This window comes from Struthio camelus, chromosome 4 (assembly GCF_040807025.1).
Source record: "Struthio camelus isolate bStrCam1 chromosome 4, bStrCam1.hap1, whole genome shotgun sequence".
NCBI lineage: Eukaryota > Metazoa > Chordata > Aves > Struthioniformes > Struthionidae > Struthio > Struthio camelus.
Genome location: NC_090945.1, coordinates 15538317 through 15555587, shown reverse-complemented (window position 1 = coordinate 15555587; position 17271 = coordinate 15538317). Strand labels below are relative to the sequence as shown.

General features: G+C 43.3%; 1 protein-coding gene across 2 annotated transcripts in view; it reads left to right on the top strand.

The window, feature by feature from the left end:
* The window catches only part of UNC5C (unc-5 netrin receptor C), a 259726-nt gene that overhangs the window by 190701 nt on the left and 51754 nt on the right, over nucleotides 1-17271 (top strand). For both annotated transcript variants that reach the window (XM_068941581.1, XM_068941583.1), the window contains exon 4: nucleotides 6313-6416. In XM_068941581.1, coding sequence (XP_068797682.1) covers nucleotides 6313-6416 — 104 coding nt within the window. The remainder of the gene's footprint in view (nucleotides 1-6312; nucleotides 6417-17271) is intronic.

The window sequence follows — 17271 nt, the reverse complement described above, 5'->3', positions numbered from 1 at the left end:
TTATTTGAAAAACAGGAAATTTAGATTCAATCTTCAATGCCCAAATAAGTAAATAACAAAATGAAGAAAATTACGTTTGTAAGTTAGTTTGCAGGTTAAGCTTACAAAGAAAACCAAGAAATAGTGCTCTATCAAGTAAAAATGTTAAGAAGATGAGAATGGTGGGATGTGTGTATGACTGGGAAGCCATCTGCTAAGTGAATTCTTTGTAAAGTTGTTTTGTTTCTATTTTTTACAGTTCTATCAATACTAAATGTGTTGAATGAGTTCTTCCTTATATGTGTAGCCAACATGGAAGCTGTGTTGCAGAAGAGCATTTTGTCTTACCAGCACATGGCTTTACCTGTCTGAACTAGCTTAGAGTAGAGTGACACAAACTGTTTTTCTGAAAAAGTGCAGACAGTCAATCTCTGTGGAGTCTTTGAGGTTAAGTATAATTCCCATTTGGCCGAAGATGCCATTGGAAGAATCAGAGCCTGACAGGTGTGAGCCTCCCACTTGCTCAGGCTGTAGATATATAGTGAATAAAAGCAGAGAGATGGTCCCAGGCTCAATTTAGTGATGTAGCTTGTGCCCTTGCAAGTAAAGGGCATTTGGCACAGATTCTGTGCCTCAGAACAGCAGCCGCAGCCGCCTGCGCCCCCAGATTTTATACAAGCAGAGGGAGACGCTCCATTTAAGTAAGCAATCGATAGAGGTTTCAGAGGGATTTCCTGGGTTACAGACTGATGACATTGTTGTGGCTGTCTCAGTAGAAAGCTAGTTTGATCTAATTAACAGCAAAGAACTGGAACCGCACAAGGACAAAATCAAAAAAGGAGTTTTTTGTACATAACCTTTCCATTAGCTATCCACCAGCGCGATTGATCCCCGTACGAAGGTCATAAATTCAGCTGTGAGCAGAAAAGAGAGGCCAAAGTGTATCTCATAGCACATGGTCTCTTATATTTGGAATTGCAATTCATGTTTCCGTCTCTAATGCCTATTTGCAGAAAAAGGAATCTCTTTGTTTTTCACACCAGAACTGTGGAAAGTGATAGAAGAGGAACAGGCGGGTTTTGCAATATTGTTCATGTTTCTCTAACTCCACATCCGTCATCTAAGTGTGGGAAATAAATGCAGTGAGGTACGTTTTCATAAGTGTATGCATCATGTTTCATTTCACAGAACCTCTGTGGAGTTGTCCCCAGTTATTTTTCTGTTTTAGTCTTTTCTTTCTTATTAGGCTAGGTAAAATTAAAACAGCATTAATCTTGCCCCTTCAGAACCTTCTTAGCCATAGGAGATAGACTTGAATTGGTAAGCGTGGCTACCCATTGATCCATTAATAATGGTGAAAAAAATACCAAGCCTTGTTACCTATTTCCTAGTGTTTTGACTGTGTTTCTCCCGTATGACGTATTTGGCTTTATATGGATGTCTGTACACACTTACATGGGTCATGAAGCAGACTGATCTGATGTATGGGTATATGTACTCTTTGTAAAGGATTTTTCACTTTCTTAAAAACTTATTTCTCTGAAGGTATACATCAAAAATACTTCTCTCAATGGCAGTAGTTAATATGAAAGTTGGATGGAAAATAATGGGGTTTTGCTTTTGGTGTTCTTGAAGCTTGCTCATTTTTTTGAAATGTTTGGCATGTTTGTTACAGAAGGAAAAGTTGAAGTTGGAGTTACTAGAAAGAGCACAGAATAGAGTAAGGAGTCTTTAAGGTCTACCAAGGGCAGAAATCCATCTTCCCCTGACAGTAATGCTTCATTGTTCTGTTCGTTTCTGGTTTACATCTAATTCCTGGCTGACAAGTGTCCGTTTTTCATGCTCATTCATTAGTCACCCTTGCATTAGCACTGCCTTGAAGGCGTCTGGCCTGCCTCTTATCACATTTCTCAGAAATGATAAAAGATATCCTTAAAGTTTTACCCACCCACCCATCACAGCAAAAAACAGAACAACAGCAAAGAGATAAAATATATTTGATTAAAAACAAGAAGAGGGTCATTCTTTGCACTTTCTTGGAAGATGACAGCCAGAAAAGGAAGTGGGGAAATGCCAGGAGTTCATATACAGACTGTTATATTTAGTGGCTAAAAATACAACTTTTAAGTTGTTCGTAAGCTACAAGTGCATTAAACTTAAAATGAAGTCATTTAACAGTGCATCAAAATTAAAATCTAATGCCCCTCTCCCCAGATAGCAGAGAAATGGAGGAATGAAGGTAACAATATGGTTTGCACTGAGATTTTGATTTCTTATCATGCTATTTCAGTCTTATGTTTGTGGAAATTCTCTCATTTTAATGCAGCTCTGGATACAGCCATCTGTCCTTAGCAGACAGGGTTGTGCAGAGGTATTTCAGGAGTGCTGGAAGAAAGTCTCTTCTTAAGTATGCTGTAAATGTGCCGCAATACATGCCACAAGAGCCCCGTCTGAATTCACTAACACTATACATTAGTAACGAAGAGAGAGTCTGGCTCAAGGTGGCAGACCAGAATTTTAATTCTTCCCCCTGGTTTCTTTTTATGATGACAGCCCAGAAAAGAAAGTTACGGTGGGGGAATTGCCATCTGATGGTAGTTGAGGCTGGCAGAGCCCAGTTCGCCCAGACAGGACAGAGCTTTCCACCAGGACTCGCTCCGCTGTAGAAGGGGAGAGCCGGGGCAACAATATTACCTGAATAATAGGGGGGAAGAGTACTGCTAACACTGACAATAAGGGATTATTCCACATTAAGAAACAATGCAGCAAAAAAGATGCAAATGCCTTTCTCTTCCTGTCTTCCCTACTGAAGGTGAAGTTAGATGAGGCTCACGCTCAGAAATAGGTAATGGGGCTGCTGCGGGGTCTGGGCTTTCAATAATTCACACTACCTCTTCCCAGGCAAAGAAGTCCTAACCTAGAACAGATTGAATCTGTCGGGTTTTTTTTTTTTCAGGCATATTTTCCAAAGATTGTTGAAATTTTTTTTTTCTGGAGTGTATTTTATTTGTCTTTTACCATTCTCTGGGAATATGCGTCCTTCTGTCCTTGCTTGCAAGCAATTGCAACTTATATGGCACTTTGAAAAAGTAAAAAATCTTTTCAAAAACACTGTACTTGGAAAAGATCCAGAGTCCCTCAGCACTTTAGCCAGCTCACCCACTCGTGGCTGACAGTGGGAAATTGTCGTGATGACTGTAATTGTTGAATGGGAAAAGGAAGTTGAAGATTGAAGAATTATAAGGAAATCTATGTTATCCACAAAATTCATACTGCAAGGGTCATAGAAAAAAAAAAAAGGAATTATTTCAAAACCCAGTGGTATCCCAGCAGGATGTTTCATGATAGCTGAAGCAGGTGGGAAAGTTGTTTGTGCAGGCCCTCCACTTCCTTATCATTGGAAAAAAAAAAAAACCCGCCATACTGGCTGGTTTGTCTGGTGGCAGCCAGCCACCCATATACTCAGTTGGGTAGAAACTGCCCTGCCCAGCTGCCATCTGTGTCTGTTTGCAGGAGGCATGGTTGCGGTGGGAGGCGGTGGGTCGTTCTGCCCGGATAAAGCTGTAAGCACATGGGAGGAGGCTGATAGAATAGGGTATAAGAGCTCCCTGTGTTGTAAATACATAATTATGTATGGGTTTTTTTTTTTTCAAATGAGTATCATTTACTCAATAGTATGTAATGGCTCCTTTGAGGACATTACTGTCTATTATGTCAAGGCCTCTACTTAGTGTATTTTTAGTTTGTGGATCATTGACCCACTCAAATCCAATGGCGCCTTTAAAGCGTTACCACACAGCAAGGCTCTGCGAGGCGGGAGGGGAGCGGGGATCTCTAGTGAATTAGTCTCACCTGCTATAACTGTACTGAAACATTTCCCAGGGAAGATGCACTGTTCATATTCAGCGATTCCAACTGTTGATAATAGAAAGGATAAAGCCTGTTTTTTTACTATTGTTATACATTTTTAGGCTAATGCTGTTTACTGGGGTTTTTTTAAAGCAAAGCATTTTATGAGTGAGGTGATTATTGTGCCCATATGAAGCTACTGAGATAACTTCAGAGCTCTATTAATGTTTCAAAAAGGTAGGGAAGATGGTAAATCAATGTGTCAAGAAAAAACCTTGGATTATTATCTGTCTGATCTGGCTCTACTGTACTCTGCGCTCTGTATCTTGAACACCTGGAAGCTATTATTAATGTAGTATTTATTAGTATGTTCATATGCTTATATTGCCAACACCATAACTCCCATTTATGCTCAGCCGTGCTGTTAGAACACAAAACATCTGTTAGAGTCGTCCCTACCGTACACATATAGGTACATGTTAGACGTATTAAAATAGGCCTGGTTTGGAGGTGTACTAGCCTCACTGGCCTGAGATAACACCGATGTGATGAGGTTGCCGACAGACACAAGCTGGTAAAACGTGACGTATCTGCTTAAGAAATTATCACTTGCAGGTGTTTGCTCCTCCCTCTGCCATAAACTGTGCTGTGCCATAGGGCAAAGCCCCCAGCATCAACAACTGGGGTGAAAGTGCTGGATTTTGTGCTATGACGCGGGCATGTGCTTCCCGTTGACAGCTCTGCGGTAGGAAAGGTAACTAACCTCCAAACAAGCCGACACCTGGAGGCAGTGATTTCTTCCACGGGCTCAGTAGGATTTGCCAAAGTTCATCGTTCAGTGCCCTGGCAGTGGCTGTAAAGCCCATCCCAGCGGGGAGGCGCCTGTCACCCCCGACGCGCACCAGACGGAGCGCGTGAGGCTTGGGGTGCCTCCTGTCTCTGCCGGCTGTGCCAAGGGCCAACAGAGATGCCTTGATCTCTCCAGGGAACTGCGTGGGTTTCATGAAAGGATTTTAGAAGTTTACCATGATGTCAGCTTCAATTAAAATCAACCTGACAGGCTATGGCAGAGCTTTCCATGGTACAACTAGATTGATATTTAAATCCAGTTATCGGAACCACGACAATTCCCAATATAGGATAAGAGACAGAGGCCTTGTGCAATCTGAGGGTGAGCTTGAGAGGGGCTCAGTTTGGTGGCAAATGCCCCCATCCTTTTCCATCTGTGCGTTCACCCACCCCACGTTTTGCTCTTCAGTTGTGCCAATGTCATTCCCTGTGAGGTCTCCTGTAAATCAGATCTTGGAGGTAGTCTAGATGAAAAATAACACTTTGGATGGGTTATTTGTAGGCTGGTTCATTTCAGTGATCTAGTTTACAGCTCAGCCTCAGGTTATGGCTCCATAATATGAAATATTTGGCTTTTAAATTGTTCCCACAGTGTTTATTTCCAGCATGACACAACTATTTGTGCAGCCATGCGGTAAACTGGCTTGGGGAAGTGGTCGGACTTCAGAACACAAAAGAAAAAAATCACTTTTTTTGCAAAGCTTCTTTTTAAACCCAGACCAACTCTCTGATATGGCTTCCAACGTGGCCATGTGGCCATTTGTGCTGGTGTAAATGCTGCAGGAAGAAGCAGCAGGGAGAAATACCCTGTTTCTACTGGAGCTGAAAGTAGTAGCTCAGCTGCCCCGACACAAAAAGAGAGCGTGCCAGGTTGTGTCAGAAACAGAGAGCCAGCGGTAAGGAGGGAACTTCTCAAGTCCATTGTGCCACCAAAGCCAATAAATTGTAAAACAGCCAAAGTGTGCAGCTGTGCAGTATGCAGAGATTAGGTCTGAGGTTAGGAGAGGAGCGTTTGATGCCCTCTCTGTGCCTGCACCATTTCTGTGGTGCTGGAGAGGGTTTCCAGCACAGTTCAGCCCCGTGTTATTGTTATTACCATCTCTTTAGTGTTACAGGGATAATCAGAAAGTTTATACAAATCAACTAAAGCGGATTAACTAAAGGTAATGCATATAAATTAAAAGTCCATTAAGTGAACGCTTTCACCTATGAGTTTAAGGCAGCTGAGTTTACGTGCTTTGGTTTCATGGGTTTATATAATTTTCTTTAAGTTTCTTCAGTACTTCATTGGCATGTTCCACCAAATATAAATTGCCTAAGGAAAGGACTTTTGATTTTTCTTTGGTGTTTGGCCATGACCTTTCACAGTGAGGTCTTATTTCCTCACGAGGTTCACATGTTCTACCCCAATATAAATAATAAATCCACTGTGAAACATTTGATCACCTGGTATTTGAATGAAATGAAAACATGTTCCCACTTTCCAGGGAACAAATATGCTATTTTCTCTGCTTAGAAAGACCTCTCACATTTTGGGCAGTATTGCAATCAAATGTAATGTAAACCACCAGCTATTAATACTGACGTTCAATTATTTTTCCTCCTCTCCTTCTCCTTCTCCTTCTCCTTCCCCAGATCTCCGGAAGACTTTCGAGCAAGAGCCCTTGGGGAAAGAAGTATCCCTGGAGCAAGAAGTCCTGCTCCAGTGCCGTCCCCCCGAAGGCATCCCAGTAGCCGAGGTGAGCAGCAACTGTGCCTTGCCCTGGTGCCTGGCACTTAGTTATCCTCGCTGCAGCCGAACCTCTGGCTAATGGTGCAGTGAGCTGGGGCATGGCATGATGAATGGATGGCGATGGAGAGCTGGCTGCCTGCTGTGGGTGGAATAGATTGATTGGGAACTGATTAATGACTTTGGAGGCGATTACGGTGCCCTGCTGGGCAGAGCTACGGGTGGTTTGGTTTCATTTTTTTTTCCCTTTTAAAAATTATAGCTGTAACTGGCATCTAAGGGACACATACCTGGTGGGGCATATTAATACCAGCCTATATTATCTTTCCTTTTCTTTTTTAAAAAAAAGACCTTTCAGTTATTGAGAGAGGCACTATTAAGACACTTCATTTTTATCTTGCCAGATTTTATTTCCCTCACATGCTTGTGCATATGCTTGTATATGCACCAGCTGGCCAGCTCAGCACAAGGGAGTGCACCGTGATCCGATACAGGGCTCCCAGGCCGAGTAGCCTGGGGTGGGGGCAAGGAGGGGAAGGCATTTGCATGAGAATCCATTTTGTGGGTTTATTGGGTTTGCTTATGGCATTTAAAGGAACACAGCGCTCAGGCTCATGGTGCCCTGCCCTCCGCTGGGCGGGAGTGAGCTTATCCTTCAGCCAGCTCTGTGCCCACCGACAGCAGTGGGTTTCTCTGTGCATAGGAACCTGCTTAGGTGCAGTGGTGGTTCTAGCTGAAAACAGCGTCATACTCATTGCTCACGGGAGGGAGGTCTCTGAATTACAGGGGGGCCTCTGAAATTGTAAATCCACTGCTGCTGTTAAGAGAAAAATTGATTGTTAACGACGGTAATTCCCCTATCTGAATTCTCCTCGGTTTTCCTCTGCCAAGCGCAAAAGAAACTGTTGCCAATTTGCATTAGGATAAGTTAGGCTGTCATAGCTAAGTAGCAAAGTGGTTGTCATTCAGTGCTGATGACTGATTTCTCAGGGGATGAAGCTTAAAGTGTTACCTCCCCATCTAACCCAAGTTTAGATTTAATCAGAATTGCAGAAAAGTGTCCACAAACATCAGAAGGGATAATTAGCATAGAAGATTTCTCCTACTCTCTTTTTCCTTAGGCTGTTTTCTTTCACCATTGAGATCTCCAAAAATGTAAAGAGTGCTTAGGTCTGCTGAGCCAGCTAGCTGACAAGTGCAATATTAATCAATTGGCTTTCCTCAGGAACTTATCGACTATTTATTTTGCCTTTGCTTCTTAGCATCAAATCAACTTGCTGTTGTGCAACGACAAGGGCATTTGCAGCAGGGCCTGTTGTTCCGCAGATGCATGGCAGTTCTGGGGAAGTTAACTGTTGCTAGAAACTGAGATTGCTCATGACAGGCAATTTGTATGAGTGTGGTGATACATGCAACTCTGCATTTTCAGCAATTAGTCCAGTTGTTCCCTCAGAAAGGTCTGTAAAACCTGGTCAGGTGGCTGAGGCCCAGACAGCATGATTTAGCATGATGTGCGGACAGGGAACTCTCTCTGCTCTCATAAACATTCTGGAAGAGCCATTAGCATTGGTAATTGTTTTTCTTAAGTCAAATTATATGTGTCCTCCTTCCACTGAGTTGCTGTAAAGGCTAAAAGATGTGCCCCACTAGCCACGTCTGCTCCCTAGTACAGCATCTCCCAAGGAAGTGATCTCTGAAAAGATCCTCTGTGAGCTGCCCTCATAATAACTGCACGTTTTCCTGCTCTTTCATATCCCAGCTCACTTTTGTCAATAGCAGAGATTCATGACTGTATGTTAACTGGCTCTGAATCTTATTTGTACCGTAGTCGGGGCAGACACCAATTAACACTTGGCAGGCTCGGAAATCATATCCACCCCATCTGACATTCAAAAGAAGTGTTCTCAGTGTTGGGTTTTTTTTCTCTTCTGACTTTTGAAGTCAGAAAGAGATCAAACACCCAGATTGGACAGCAGCCTAATACAGCCTCTTTGTAGAGTCTTTCCAACACTATTAAAAGAACAAAGACCTGAACACTAATGAATATGAATACCTTAATGTGACACTTTATTACAGCCACTTGCTGAAGCTAGTAAGATAAATTTAAAAAAATGGAAAGATGAAAGGTAACTTGGTGGGTTGAAGGATTACATGATTATTTTAATTTAGAGATGAATGAGTTCTTTGTTTAAGACTTCATTTGTTTGTTCGGAGAACTTTCTGATATGACACTACAGGTAACTACGTAAGAAAGGACTTGGGCAGGCGGTAGACTATGAGGCGCTTTTCATACTATGGAAAGGTTGGATTGATTCCTGCTGTCCCAAGTGGAGTGCGGCAATGTAAATGCAGCAGCTGCTAGCAATATTTCCAAGTGCTTTGGTGAGCCTGTACCTCAAACTCTTCCCTACCCTGGGCATGGGATTTTGTTTTGCTTTTTCAATTTACTGGCTTCTGTGGTGATCACTGGCTTTAAAAACAAAACAGAGGAAGAAAAAGCTTATGCTGTGAAACTGAATGAGATACACATTTATTGAATACTCGAGTCTAGAGTCTTCCCCTTGTTTATTTTCTCCTTTTAGTTGTATTCTCCCTCTCCATTTTTTCCCCCCATATTAGAAAGTGGTGGGAACAACCACACTTAGAGATACACCCTTTTCTCTTTCGATAACTAGGGAATTTAGTTTTATAATTCCCAGCATATTTGATTGCAATTAAGCATGTCAAGCTCTTATGGATCAGTGCTAGAACAGGTCTTATTATTGTTGAAAAGTGGAACCACATAGTTGCATACAGCTGCTCCAGAGGGCAAAAAGGACAAAGACAGAGATGGGCAGGCAGAGCTTTTAAAGCAGCACTTACTAGTCCTTCAGATCCACTAGGGTATCACGAGCATTAAAGAAAGTTCAGGCAACAGCCACTAAAAAAAGCCCAAGATCCAAATAAAAGAAGGTATGTTAAAATACACCGGTCTCATGGCCTGGGTCAAATCAAAGTACATTTGGCTTGGTTCACTTGGGACAAAGTGGGAACAGAGGCTTTGCTCAGTCACGGGGAAAATCCGATCAGCTTCTCTGTGGCTGTGTGCCTCTGCCTGCCACCCCCAGCAGCAGCGGTGCCAGCTGCACTTAAGCAACAGCAGCACCACTGCCAGCTGCAGGCTGGCTGCAGAGGAGAGGTAGAAGGGAAAATTAGCAGTGAGACAACAAAATTCAAGGGAAAACCCAACAGATTTGGCTCTCCCCAGATTTCCAGAGCGCTGCTGTATTTCTCAAAGTAATGCAGAGCTGTTTGCATTAAGGCTTTAATCAGGATAAGCAATCCAGAGCAAAAGCCCTCTTCAAAATCATGCCTCCCTACTCCCAGGTTTATAACCAATACCAAGCCAAACTTACAGACAGGTTTTGAAACGCCTGGGTAAATGTTTTGTTGTTTTCCAACTGTGATACAGACAAACAACTGAAGCACCAGCTCCCCCCAGGCACTGTTATGCTGAGGTACTCACACATACCAGAGGGAGCAAATTCACAAGTGACTGCAATGAAAAAAAAGTTGGAACGGAAATAAGAACAAGCCAAAATCCAAGCAGCTGCAAGACACTTTGCCCTGTATGCATGGCTCCTGGCCTTGCGTTCTTCCTTGGTGGAGGCTAAGGTGGTGATAAGCAGCCTGGCCAGCCAGATTCAGCGAGAGCCGCTGCTGCTCAGCATGTCTGGACATCAGACCGTTCACCTTCCAATCGTCATCAGAAACCTCCGTTGTAATTCCACTCTGGTTTGTGCGTGCATTTTTTCCAAGCCTGAGAAGCCAGGAAGGATCACATTCTTTACAGGGTCCCATCCTGCGATGCTCCAACAGTAAAACCAGAATTATTAGCAATTAATCCCTTAGCTCATTCCATTTGTTCTTTGAAAGATGCACACATCGTACTGCACATGAAAAAATACAGTGAGAGACACCAAGTCTCATCAAATTAGCTCACTGCAATAAGTTATAGATCAGAACATCAATGAGATGTAAGATTAGTTAATATGCCATAAGCAGCTAGATGAACTCTTGCAATGAAATGTGGGATTTGCTGCACCTTCAACAAGAGGATAATTGCTTCTTTAATTATAATTGAGCTGTTTCACATAGGGGTTTAATTGGAGAACAGAGTGCAATGTACAGTTTGGTGACCCAGTTGGGTTTAAATCCTGGCATGATATTTATCTATGTTCATGTTTCTAATTAGGAATTAGGGTAAGGGGAAAAACATCCACAAGTCGAGAGGCAGAACCAGTTGTTTTGCCGAGTTGAGATGACCGTGACAGAGACTTTATTTGGCTGCTGTTGCATGGGCAAAAGCTGGTGGCAGCTGGTGACTTCTCCAAATAGGCAGCATCAGGTGGCTGCTCCATCTAATTGATTATTAATATGACTGCTGTTTGCTTTGTTTCACGAGAGCCGCTTATGCTTTGCTGCAGTTATCCCTTAATTGGAGCTTCATGTGTATGCATATCCATGCAGGTGTGTGTCGCCGAGGCAGTGTTTTGTATTCCCGGCAGGAAAGCAAGCTTTTAGAGAGGGGATCAGAGGAGTTTGTGGCCGCAAATATTGATTAGCTGGGAAACAGCGTCGTCCTGTGTAGTGCCTTGAGACATGTAATAGATTTGCCTGCTGCTGCCGAGAGGCAGGGGGCTGGGAAGAGCGGCGTGGGGAGCATGTGCAGGGAGCACGATCCTCTTTCTCTCGTTACCAAATTCCAGCACAGATACACTGCCGTACTCTCTGTGCGCCCAGCTCTGTTGTGCCAGCAGGCGATGAGGGTGTAAATTGCCTCTCCTGGGTCAATGGTGTGATAAGAGGGCAATGATGCACTCCAGAAGTGGTGCTCAAAGCAACTATTTTGGCTCCTACAATTGATTAAGGCCAATTTAGACATTGAGTGAAGTCTGGTAGTGCAGGCCTGCTCTTCTCCAAAGCTTATAGGATAAAGCTCCCCATAACCGTCAGTTTCTGTCCCATATGTTTCTGCTCTTTTGTGCGCACTGGAGACACTCCCCAGCGCTCAGGGCACTCTGCTGAGACACATAAGAGGCAGGTTACAACCCCTTTGCTTGAGCACAGGCTTGAATTAGTGTCTTGTACTTCCCTGGGAATCTGCTGACTACAAGGTTATTTTTCATATTTCCTACTGGTTAGTTTCCATCATACAGAAACCCATACTGAGATATGTAGCTCTTCCTTCAGGACCTAGTTTTTTGATACATGAATTTTCTTTTGGCTCTAACCCTGTACTTTCCCTTTCTAGTTCAGTTCTGTTGATGCCAATGTAGGTAAGGGCAGAATTTGCTCCTAAGTGAGTAAGTCGCTATATGTTTAGATCTGACCACAGTCAAAAGTGATCTGTGGGACTGGAAAAACAGTCAGGTTTCTAGGTCCTCTCTAGAATACTGTAATGAGAGGTTTCCTACAAGAGCAGTGATGCGCACCCTGCTAATCCATCCTCTTCACAGCTTGCTTTTGGCTGCAAAGATGACTTTGGGATCCTAGTTTAGCTCACACTATGTTCCTCTTCTCTTCAGGCTCTACACAGTAACAACAATTTTTTACCCTATGCATATTTTTGGAAGATGCGCAGTGTGGAAGACCACTTTTAACAGTAGTTTTTGATGAGGCAGACAAGTATACCTCCAAACTTTCTCCATAGAGAAGCTAGCTCCACATCCTAGAGAGAATTACTATTCTGTATGCCTGTAAGGTCCTGCTTTGACACTGACACCTGCTCCTGTAGCCAACAGTCCTCCAAGTGTCTGAAATACCGTTGTTACCACAGGCAGAGTTTGCCCAGCCTAAATTCCTGTCCGTATTCTCATTCCCAGCCATAGCTTTTGACTTCATCAGTTGCTGTAGCAGTAAATTCTTCAGATTTAGTATGCACCATAGGTGTGAAGAGTTATGATAATTCCATGTTTTAACTGGGGTGTTTCCAAAATTTTGTCTATGGAATGTACATTAGCTGTCACTCAGGAGTCACTTGATCAGATTTTGCCATGTTTTGCTTCTAAATTTCCAGGTGCTTCTAAAACTGACAGCCTTTTATCACTAAAAAAAAAAAAAAAACTAACCTGAACAAAATCCTGTATACCTTTAAAATCAGTAGGACACAGGAGGAACTGTCAATACAGCAGGCACTAGGAATGGCTACAGCTTCTAGGGAGAACAGGATAGGTGCCGTTCTCAGGGACTTCAGTTACCCCCAGCATCTGTTTCCCTTATTGAATTTAAGCATCACGAAAAGCAAATAACTTAATGCTGTGAAGAACGATGTCATCTGTCTGTCCAAGTGTCCATCCCTGGCATAGTGGAAGAACCACAGACTTCACACTGATAATCAGGTTAAAGCTGTGTCCAAAGAGACCCCTTGCAGCAGGTCCAGGGCTCGGCTGGCCCGCATGCCCGCTTGCAGGGGCGCTCAGTGCCGAAAGCACTGACCTACACCTGTGAGCCACAGGACCTCCAGCTCCGAGCTCTCATTCACACAGGGAGGGGAGTGCAGCAAGGGACCTGTTTCTTGGCCCCATCACAGCCACCACAACTTTTGGTTAATGATGCTGTGATCTGCATTTGATTGTAAGGCTGAACATTAAAGTTCTCCATATGGTGTTACCTGAGCCATCCAGTTCCCCCGGCCTGTGAAGTTTATTCTTCTGTGCAGCTTCACTTCCCCATCGTGCATAAAGCAAAGCTGTAAGAGGCTCAGACACATCCAGCAGCTGTACACACACTCCACATAAATTTTAGTGCTCAGGCAGCAAGCTGGATATATGTGCATTTAAAGAAATGTTTCCACAGTAGGAAAACAAGTTCTCCTTATTGGCAACAGAAGCAAAGTAAAAACAACTGAATAAAATGTCACTGTGGCTTGCACTTGCTGTCTCATTCCCAATATGTGTTTTGCGCTCTCTCATAGCTGTAATTTCAGCCTTTGTGGAGATGACTTTTTCTTTTAACCTTAAAACAGGTAAGAAATCTATTTCCAGAAACTAGTGTGCAAAGGACACAGCATCCTCTTCAGTGGGCAGTTGCAGGGATGAAAGTGTGCCGCCGAAACCAAATCCAAAAATCAAATAACATTCTTCAAAAAGTCACTCAGCTCTCAAGGCGCCTGAAATAGCTGTTGGCTCAATTGCCTATAGGAAAACTATTAAGAGTTTTCCCAGTCTCACTTGGGTGTCTTGTACTGTGTCCAAAACAGTAGTTAGTTTCACAAATGTTTATTTTGTTCTTACTGGAAGGTGGATGCATGCAGTTAATATCAATAAGCAATAGGATACGTATCTGGTTTTGGCAATTTGGATGAACCTGGCGAGCCCTTTAGTGGGTGCACATAGAGCTGCAATTACCCTGTAAGTGTTGGGAGCAACACGAGCGCAGTCGAGATAGCACTGAGGGGAGCAATGTCAGGTTAATCTGTCCGTACGGCTGCGCAGAACGTGGGCTGAGCTGCCGGTACTGCTGAGAGATCAGACTGAAAACTGTCCTCTTGTTTCCGCTAGGTGCAGGGAAGGCACGAGCGCAATTGTGTCACGGCCCTAACGCAATCCTAACGCACGTTTTATTTCGGTAAATCTCTCGTTGCTGTCAGCTGTTCACGTCTTGTTTGTTCTGGAGAATTGTGCTCATGAGAATCCCGTTTGCCTATGTCTGATGGGGTGAAAGACTTGTACTGTTGTCAGCAGGTGCTCCCAGCTCTGCAGGTGAGCCGAGGGCAGGCTGGTGCCGGGGAGGCAGCAAGACCAGATCCAGGCCTCATCCTGCTGAATTTCCTCTTGTGAGAGGTGTAAGGAACCATTAGTACTACCAGGAGCAGAGGAGCTAGAGGAGCTTGCGCCCCTTTTCCATTCTTCACTTTCACGATGTTCTCCTCTACTACCAGTTTCTAAAACAGTCACACATAGGAAAGTGTGCCAAGAGATTTAAATATGTAGGGATGCTGGTAACTTGGCATGGCTAAGTTTGTGTCAGCAATTAGCTTCTCTAATGGGTTTTCCCGCTTCTGTAATCGCTTGTGTGATTGATGTTCTCTCTGTTCGTTGAGTCTGCAGAGAAACCTGGCCCTGCTTTGCATGCTTTAGCCTCTGTGTTTGCTGCGCTATTTCAGGGTGCTGCTGGAAAACATCCTACAGCAACACAGCTCTAACTAGAGCTCCAGGATACAGCCCTAGCGAGGACGGTGGCTTTTCTATGCTTGCTGATGGTCTCACATTTCATGTGGGGTGGCATGTGGCAGGTTCCCTCTGTTAATTAGAACAAATGTGCCAATTATGTTAATGTATCTCCCGATACCAATCAGTGAATAATTAGAGACAACACATCTGTCTCTCACCAGGGAGCGGAATGACAGAAAAGACGCTACAAGGTATGCTGCTCTAAATTGCCGCCGCGTCGGGTTGTGGGCTGCCTCAGCCGGTCGCGGCGACAGCTTGGTCTCATGGCAGGCCTGCGAATGCCTTAGCAGCACAATACATACCCATGCAATACAGCTGGCAGGAGCCGTGCGGCTCACTGCTTTGCAAATTAAATCCAGAAGACTAAGGAGCTCTGGCCAAAAGAAAGCTAACTTCGTATGTGCTCTGTGTCTGCATTCCTCTCAACATCTACAGACACTATGAGTTAATATTCTATACCCTCAGTTCACACCTTAAGAGAGAAGGTCCTTCTCTTGCTAGGCAGTTTACAAACACAGAGCAAATAGTAATACCTTCTCGAGAGAGTCTGGAAACTAAAAGAAGAAATGTGAACTTCTTACTTCCACAGGGCTGCTATGTAAGAAAAACTAGCTGCACATTGTTGTAATTTTCAATAGCTGTCATCTCCATGGGGGAATACTTACACCATAATTCACGGTAGTATTGTTGTCAATCAAATGATTTCTGTTATGGCGAGGGAAAACTGATGCCAGGCTATGTGTATGTGTGTGTGCAACCATCCATAGGTTTATTAATAATAGTTGGAGGGGTATCTGATTTAATTAAATAAATAGAGCTAGGTATCTTTTTAAAGAATCTTTGTGACTATAGCCAGTAAATATGTATTCTCAATATCTAGGCAAAAGCAAATATCTACTCTAGAAATGTCTTCTCCAGAGAGTCAAAAAAGGGAGATGCAAGGGCGTGATTCAGTATGTTAAACACCTTGGCGTTTTGTGCAATCTGAAATGCCCTTGGGTGTCCTGCCTGCCCTCTGCCCACCTTATGTGAGTGTCCAGGCTCATCCAGGGTGCTCATCACTGCTGTTTAGGCAATTGAATTAAACACGGGGTGAGTTTCTGCATTGACTGGCTTAACAGCCTGCTTCAGTGAGGGGGCTGAACCTTGGGGAATGACATGACATCAAACAAGATCGTTACTTTAACTGCTGTAATAACAGTTTGCATACTTGTCACTCATAAGTCACAGTGTCTCCATCTACTTTACTCTCTTCTCTTTTGTATTTGACACCTGATCAGTTCTGCTTGCGTAGAAAAACAGCGCTGCTCTCACCAGTTCTGGTTTCCTTTGTCCAAAAAAAAAGAAGAACCTGCGTCATGGCCAGAGGATCAGAGGAGTTGTGCACTGCATATAGTGAGAGGCTCCAGAAAAAATTAGGCTAACCAAAGTCTCATTTAAATGTTGTAATGTGTTTTAATTAGTTAACATTTGTACATGGAACGAAGAAGAAAACACATGCACTAATTATCATTGGAATGATGATTAGTGTCACTCTTTCTGTGTTACTCTTTATGCCCATTGCTAAAATGTATGTGAAAGGAGACCCTTTTTTCTCTCAAATCATCTATCATCTGTTCAGTTCCTCCCTTTAGACTTAATGATATTATATTTTGCTACATGAACAGGCTTATGACCTCATAAATGCTCTATTTGGATACCGCGGCAAGAAGGAATTAGGTATGTTAAAGACGTGTCTTGTAAGAGATTGAATTTAGACACACACACATACACAGAGTTCTGGTTATCAGTTTACTGCCAAAATGTATTTTTCAGAAAAAAAGGCACCCTGATGTTTTGCAAACATAATGGTTTTTTATTAGCAAGTTCTGTGGGCCATTAGGTGAAAAGAATCTTTTTCTTAAGAGATTTGACAAACAGCCAGAGGCACTATACCAAATTATACAGAGTCTCTGTTTTCTGATATTGGCAACTCCTATTTTCATATGATCTTCGGTTTTGCACGGATGAAAGGGAATTTAATGCTCATAGCTTTAATTTTGCCTAATCAGCTGAGACCCAGACTGAATATGTATGTATGTGTGTGCGTATTTGGAGAGAGTGCTGCAGAGTACTGGAATTATTTATGTGAGAATGGAGCCCTTGGGTAGTGACGAGTTGTGCTTGCATATATACTTGCTTGCGCGTACCAGAAGAATTTTGGACTGAACCGTAGACTGTGATATAACTGTAGTCCTGTCCTAACTACAGAACCGATGTCCTCGAAGTGTAGAGCATTGTGCAAGGACCGGTAGGTTTGAAGGTGGTACGCAGCTCCATTAGTGCATGTAGCATCTTTTAGGGTCCTCACCCAAGTCTGTCCTCCATCCCCGAAATAAATAATGGTATTGAAGACCAAGAAAAACATTCTGTATGTATGAGTCGCAGAGGTTAAGTGGCAGCCTGCAGCAGAGCAGGAGGCTCTCTTCCAGCTTGCTTCTTTATCTGGATGCGTGCAGGCTGGACCTGCAGGTGAGGAAGGAGATAACTATGACTGAATAAGAGTCTGTCTGTCTCGGTTATACCTGATACCTGTGAGGACTCAAGAAAGGAGGAAGAACAATTGTAGTGTTCCTGGCAAGGAAAATCAGGTCATTGACTAAATGCTTATGT